This window comes from Protomyctophum parallelum (genome assembly GCF_964188405.1).
Source record: "Protomyctophum parallelum genome assembly, chromosome: 8".
Taxonomy (NCBI): domain Eukaryota; kingdom Metazoa; phylum Chordata; class Actinopteri; order Myctophiformes; family Myctophidae; genus Protomyctophum; species Protomyctophum parallelum.
The window spans coordinates 14,336,897-14,343,898 of NC_139703.1; the positions used below are offsets into that span (position 1 = coordinate 14,336,897).

At 39.8% G+C, this 7,002-nt stretch overlaps 1 protein-coding gene across 3 annotated transcripts; it reads left to right on the forward strand.

Moving 5' to 3' along the window:
* The first annotated feature begins 2,504 nt into the window (after positions 1–2,504).
* Positions 2,505–7,002, forward strand: fblim1 (filamin binding LIM protein 1). Of its 3 annotated transcripts, none has more exons than XM_083771672.1 (8): positions 2,505–2,675; positions 3,177–3,538; positions 3,623–3,765; positions 4,781–4,889; positions 4,982–5,151; positions 5,360–5,538; positions 5,732–5,852; positions 5,981–7,002. In XM_083771672.1, exons 2-8 carry the CDS (start codon positions 3,187–3,189, stop codon positions 6,089–6,091), a joined length of 1,185 nt encoding a protein of 394 aa, XP_083627798.1. In that variant the 5' UTR covers positions 2,505–2,675; positions 3,177–3,186; the 3' UTR covers positions 6,092–7,002. The 3 variants fall into 3 exon arrangements, with proteins under 3 accessions (XP_083627798.1, XP_083627800.1, XP_083627799.1); XM_083771674.1 differs by having other exon boundaries at positions 4,796–4,889; XM_083771673.1 differs by having other exon boundaries at positions 3,183–3,538.

Below are 7,002 nucleotides of genomic sequence, written 5' to 3' on the forward strand. Positions count from 1 at the left end.
TGGAAGGAGACGAAAGCCATGGCAAGAAGGAATTGGAATTGAGCTACAAACAGATATCAAGGCAAATCATTCCCACAAAGTCAGCTGACACATAGAGACATCATTTATTGTCATCATAGGCAATATAAACTGTATGTTTCTATCTACCTCAATACTAATGACTACCTACCTCTAAGGAAATTAACAAATTACCTCAGCAACCGTAAATAGAAAACACATTATTCATGTTTATATTTTTTGGCACAAATGCTGTTATCTAGTTTATTCTTAAAGTTGTTTTGAACTGAAATAAACTGTCATTTTACACAGCTCAGCTTATATTCCATATTGGTGTAATTTGAAATTAGTCAATAATAATGTAATACTACATAACATTTGCTTGCTCCATTGTATGATATGGAATGCAAAATAAATAGTGAATGTTTTGTTCTTTCACAGTAAAATCCATGTGAAGTTAAATCTCAAAGTGTAAAAATATTGATGTATTGATGTACTGATACATCAATACTCACCAAAACAAGATTGATAGTGATGTGAAAAATGTTTGATCAGGAAGTTGATGAAAGGTTCTACAGGGCAACAGTTTCAAACAGCAGAGGGTGTGTTGTCAGCAAAAACTGTACTTTACCCCCACTCTCCCGCTTGCACAAGCATCTGAAAAAAAAAGAAAAGAAAAAAAAAGTGTTGTCAGCATAATTTGCAGCAAAGTTTCTCACACGAAGTACAGTTTTCCTCACTCTGGAAACATTAAGAGATGGTTACAGAAAGGAAAACATGTGTTTTATTACAGTTTCAGAAATTGGTCTCATTCAGTCTGACCAAGTTGTGCTTTTAGATTAGAATCATAATGTTTGTCTGAACTCAGAACATGATCTTTCTTTCCTTTCTCTTTTAGTGAGACTTTTTTTTCCTTCCACATTGGCCTTGTAGTAAAACCTTTCGTAGACTTGTTGTCCATAACTCATGCAGTTATATCTCATTTAAAGTGATTATTGCACTCTTATGTTTTCACAATCTGAAGAGTTACACTGCTAACTCGGCCAAGTTACTTTTAAATGTTTTAATGAACATTTTAGTGGTGGGGGAGGGGCACAGAATTCAGGGGAATTGTGTCATCACTAGGCATGCTCCCTCCTGCTACTCTGACATCACTGCTACATTCCATTCCTAGACCCTGGAACAACAGAGACCCTCTTGACCAAGCTCCCCGCACAATTGGTTGCCCTTATTCTGCATCCCTTTCTCCTGTTAACCCCTCTTTCAGTCCCTATACACATTCCTGTCTCACTTCTCCTTCACGCTGACATACATTCAACCTTATTTTTTGCCCCATCTGTGTTTTTATATACAATTTTTTTGTGCTTGTTCGAGCTCCCTCTCCCCTCCAAAGTATTGGCTCATGATGTGAGGGGAGGGCATTCCTCCAGTTCAGGCTGCAGGAGAAAAGGCATAATATGTGCTGATCAGTAGAGCTGATACTGCCTGTCGGTCTGTAGAGGAGAGAAAACACAACAAAGCAGCTGGTTCATAACTCACAGACATCACACAGTACTGTTGCCCTTCTCCCTTGTGCATTTTTTTCTCTCCCAGAGCTCCAGACACTACCACCAACTCCTCTTGCACAATGTCATGATTCATTGTGCTGTAATGAAGTTGCTCATTTACAGCTGCTTTTAGTACAGCAGTTGAGAGCTGGTAATTATGCCAATTAAGAAGTCTCTGTATTCAGTCACTTTCAGCCAGTGTTTTAAATGTTCTAACTGCATGTCGATAAGAACTAAGTGACAGCAAAGCCTTATAGATACTGATAGTAAGTCAAGGCTAAGAGTAAGTGATATAATGCAGTGGGGGAAGGGAAGAAGGAAAGCCGGAGAAGAAAAAGGGAGCCAGACTCTTTGAGGGAGGTAGAGAAAATAAAGCTGATAGAACAATAAGGGAGAGCTGCAAGGGAGAGAGAGAGAGAGAGAGAGAGAGAGAGAGAGAGAGAGAGAGAGAGAAAGTAAGAGCACAGATTGATATTGGGTGGAAAAGGCAGGTACAGTCACATCCTGTTGAATTTCAAGAGATAAAAGATAAAGGGGTGGAAAAAGGGAGGGACTTTGTGTACTTTTGTCCATTTATGAGTGAGCACTTTGTCTGGTATTGTATTTGAAAAGTGTGTGCGTGAGTTCTTGTGTGTCTGTGTGTTCCACATGCACGCACGCACGCACACGCACACACACACACACACACACGCACACGCACACGCGCACACACACACACACACACACACACACACACACACACACACACACACACACACACATACGTAGGTGCAGTGCGTTTGTGTACCTGCCCACTTTTTCATTTGTATGTGTCATGCTTTTCCCCCCTTTACTACTACACTTTGCCAGAGATTAACTGTTCACCTTTTACGGTCGGGAGAAAGAAAGAGAGAGGGATTGTCATATAGCCACAGAGGGAGGAGGGGTCGATGGAAGAGGAGTTTGGGGAGGGAGGTACAGAAGGAAAAGGAGTGGCTTTTGTAGATAGCTGCCCTCTCTATACAACTAAACCAAAACCCTCTCAGTGGCGGATCAGGAGGGAAAATAGAGAAACAAACCAGACGTGTCGAGATACAAAGGGGGTGAAACGAAGAAGAGAGAGTTGACCATCATACCACACATTTGTCTCAGGTATGTAATAGCATGGAACAGACACTATGATCTTCAGAAGATAAGAAGAGGGGGGGGGGGGGGGGGGAGCTCAGATCATTTAGATTTAAGCCATGTCCCTCTAAAGGGAGTCATTATAGTCCATGAGATCTGTGGGTTTTAAACTTGTAGTGTGTTTTTAGTGAAAACATATTGAAACTGAATGCTTTGAGAAAGTTGGCCAAAAGGGCATGTACAGTTGTACACAATGGCAAACTTGATTTTGTTGATAATGTAATGTTGCCATGTTGCAATCAACCGGGGCCTGGTATATATACAGTCATGGATTCTGTGTAATGTACATTGAAGAGTTGCTGCAAAAGATCATGTAAGATGCTACTTCGGGTCAGCTTTGTTACTGCACAATGTTATTGAGGAATGCTGTAAACAGTTTTCAATGTCTAGTAGTGAGTGATTTCTTCCTATGTCTCATATCCTGTGTGTGCGTGCGTGCGTGCGTGCGTGTCTATGTGAATTTGTTAGTTACAGAGGCATGGCATCAGCAGCTCCACCAAAGCGGATGGTATCCTCTGTCTTCATTACTTTAGCATCTCCGTGCCGTGCTACTGTGACACAGCAGCAGCATGCACTCCAGACTCACAATGCCCCTGAGAGAGATGTGCAGCACACTGCGGTGCGAGTCCAGCCAAGCGACAGCGTCCACACACAAAGGCGCAAGAAAGATAGCTCTTCCTCTGAGTCAAGCAGCAGTGCAGACAGTGTTGGTCCTATTCATCCAGCTCCCCAGGACAAACCCTCAGATTCCAAACCTGCAGTCACCCATCCAAGACTCAGTCTAGCAAACACAGACCAACAGAAGGACCTAGTGCACAGAGGATCTGATGGTAAAATAGAACAATCATCTTGATGACAAATTTCATTATCCAAGTAGATTCAAAATCTGATTTTGGTTGTCCTCTCTTCAACAGAGGTCTTTCCCCTTTCTCCCTCGCTGCCCTTATCGGTGGGAACGGAACTCTCTGAAGATTCTGCACCGCTATTGTCCCCTACTCTTCGAGAGGCTCCCTCACTCCCCCTGTACACAATCCAGTCACCACCTTATAACAAACAGGTATGCATGGGTCTTGGCTACAATGACGCTAAAAAATAAGATATATTTTTGCCTTTATTGATAGACGTACAGTAGCTTGACAGGAAATGGGGAGAGAGATGGGGGAAGACAAACAGCAAAGTTCGTCGGGATCCGGACTCGAACCCGCAACACACTGTCATGCTGGATTACGAGCCAAGGTGCCTGGACCGCTAAGCCGGCCAAGGCCATTAGGCCAATTAATGCTAAAAAATAAAACCACATAAGCATTATTTTTGCCTTTTCAGTTGTCAGTTCAGTGTTTCAGTTTTGTAGCTAGTAGCTACACACTGTAGTAGTACAACTTTCACAAACACTGCATCATCTCCCAAAGCGGTTATGGAGACTCATCTGCAGAACAGATTACTTGAGGGAAACACAGCTGCCTTTTAGATATGATTGGATGACACGAAAACACATTGTAACCCATGCTCCTTTTCTTGAGAAAACAGGATGTTTTCAAACTGTTGACCTCTCTGTAAGTAACTTGACTTCTTGTGGCCTCCATTACAGCTGGATCTCACTGTAGAAATAATGAAAACACAGACCAATAAAGCTGACTGAGTAAAAGCAGAAAGCTTGGATTCCTGTAGCCTTTCCCGTTCTTGGTTAGAGGGGAATTTATGTATTTTACTAAAAGCGATCAGCTCACAATAGTTGGGGGCTCCTTCAATAAAATGAGCTGTGTTCCATCTCTGTCCAGTAAGAGAATAGAAAGGAAATAAAACACATAATATAGGCCTATCCCCATTTCAACGATTATATATATTTTAAGTTTGTGATTTATGTGCATTATAGAGATAATGTTGAATGTGGTGATAGTGTCTAAGTCTTAGCATACAGTATGTTGGAAAGTGGAGCACTGAACAGGCTGCGAAGTGAAGTGATCCCTCAAAACCCTTAATGCTCTACAGTGCCCAGTCTACAATCTTTGTTTTTACATTTTATATATTTTGTTTGTTATATGAATGTTTGCTATATGAACTTATATTGACAGTTACCCACATTCAAGCCAGAGCCAAGACCACCATCTAGTGGAGGTGTTCAAGATGAACAGTCCCAAGGGAGCTACAACTGTCACCAGGAGATGAGCCCAGAGAGTAATGGTAAAATAAAGTATATATTAATCGCTACAGCTATTAAGCTATTATTTGTTGATAAGATACAGACTTACATTTTATTTTTGTGTACTTTCCAGAGGTGTGTGGCTTCTGTCGGAAGACAGTGGCTCTTAATGAACCTGCAGTAGAGGCGTTAAACAGAACTTATCATGACAGTTGCTTCCAGTGCAGGCAGTGCCATGTTCCACTGGCTGGTAAATTGTACTATAATAAGGCAGGAATCCCACTCTGTGAGGACTGCTACCAGGTATGTATCAGCTTCAAGTTCCTTAAATTTGGGATTAGTCTGATTTATATGGCATGCAATGTTTAGTTACACACATAATAACATCAACATGGTTGCATATTTACATGTGTAGGTATATATATATATATATATATATATATATATATATATATATATATATATATATATATATATATATCTGAATCACATGTCTCTATCTATCACTCAGGCCAGTTTGGAACTTTGCTGGGCCTGTGGTGAAGTTATCAAAGATCATGTGATCCGTGCACTGGAACGAACATACCACCCACCTTGCTTTACCTGTGCAACATGCAGTCAACAAATTGGAGAGCAAAGATTTGCTCAGGGAGAAGTGGGAGAAGTGTACTGCCTCCAGGACTACTATAGGTAAAATGTTTCTGTCTGAAAAATCTGGTTTGATACCAAAGAAAATATTGACACACCGTTACTTCACATTAACTACACATATCATACATGAATAATGCCAAATTGTCTTGCATTTATAAAGGAGTAGCCTGTTAAGTTTGATCATAAATCTTAAAATAATATTCTCTTTGTCCACAAACTTTGACCCATGCAGGAAATATGCCCCACAGTGCAGTGCCTGCAACCAACTAATCATTCCAAGAGCAGATGGTATTGATAGCTACACTGTAGAATGCCTGGGACGCTCCTTCCATGAGGAGTGCTATCGTTGTGAGGTGGGCAAGGCATACTGCGCAGAAAAACAGACATGCATTTATTTGCATATGCACTCATGGACACCACTAAATAAATATTTGCTAAGCCACTACTCAATAACATTCTCTGTATTTCATGTTGTCTGCAGATTTGTGATATCCAGCTCTCTCCTGACCCAAATGACTATGGCTGCTATCCCTTGGACGGAAGAGTGCTGTGCAAATCGTGTCACCTGTCCTTGGTTTCTGCCCAGCACTGACATTGTCCTTGGAACGCACAACAAGATGACCAATGGAAAAGTGGCTTTAGGCCTGGGCCTGGAAGATGAGACACTTGCCTCATCCATCTCAAAGATAGAGATTGTGAATGTCACAACATTCCTTTGCCAATAGCATTATTTGTAGATGATTATTTCTTCCACAATAGTAAAACATAGCCCTTCAATGGACATTTTATACTTCTTTCATACTTGATATTTTTGCACTCTATAATACACTACAAAATGCACCAAAGATATTTATATTAAAGAAATTATAACAATGCAAAAACACTATGGTAAGTATTCTTTCTTCTGAATTGCCCAATTTTGAAAATATCCACCAATATACAGTACCTCAATCAATATATTATTTTAAATGAGAAAGTAAACTAATATATTTTATCTGGAGTCTGGCAATAATTTGGCATAATGGCATTGGGTTGCGGTGTACTACACAGACAGAAATAATAAGTTTATAAGAAAGTTTGCGACTGTAACAAGTACTAATATAAATCTGTCAATCTTACTTCTCTGTTAGAAAATAATACTGTGATACCACACTGTATTATTGTAAAGAGAAGATCCATCCAATCCAGCCTTTCATCATGCATATGCTCTTCACAAAACCTTGTGAAATGTAAGATGTTGTGTTTTCTGGCTTCAAAATGAAAATTTGTAATTTGTCTTTTGAAAGATAGTATGAAAATATTCCTACAGTTTCTTTCATTAATTGGAATTTATTTTGTAAGGCCCTAAACATACTGTAGATACTAATTCATAAAATACATAAATATTTCATTACAATATCTCAGTACTATTCATACAACTGAGAAACTAAATTAACAGTTGAATTATTTATGTTTGTATTTCGAAAAGACTTATATTCTTTCATGTATACCAATGCTTATTAA

Excerpts from the sequence above, each read along its gene's own strand:
- fblim1 (XM_083771672.1), top strand. The coding sequence starts at position 3,187 with ATGGCATCAGCAGCTCCACCAAAGCGGATGGTATCCTCTGTCTTCATT. Across the intron at positions 3,539-3,622 it reads AGTGCACAGAGGATCTGATG|AGGTCTTTCCCCTTTCTCCC; the intron begins GTAAAATAGAAC and ends TCTCTTCAACAG. Across the intron at positions 5,853-5,980 it reads AGGAGTGCTATCGTTGTGAG|ATTTGTGATATCCAGCTCTC; the intron begins GTGGGCAAGGCA and ends TGTTGTCTGCAG.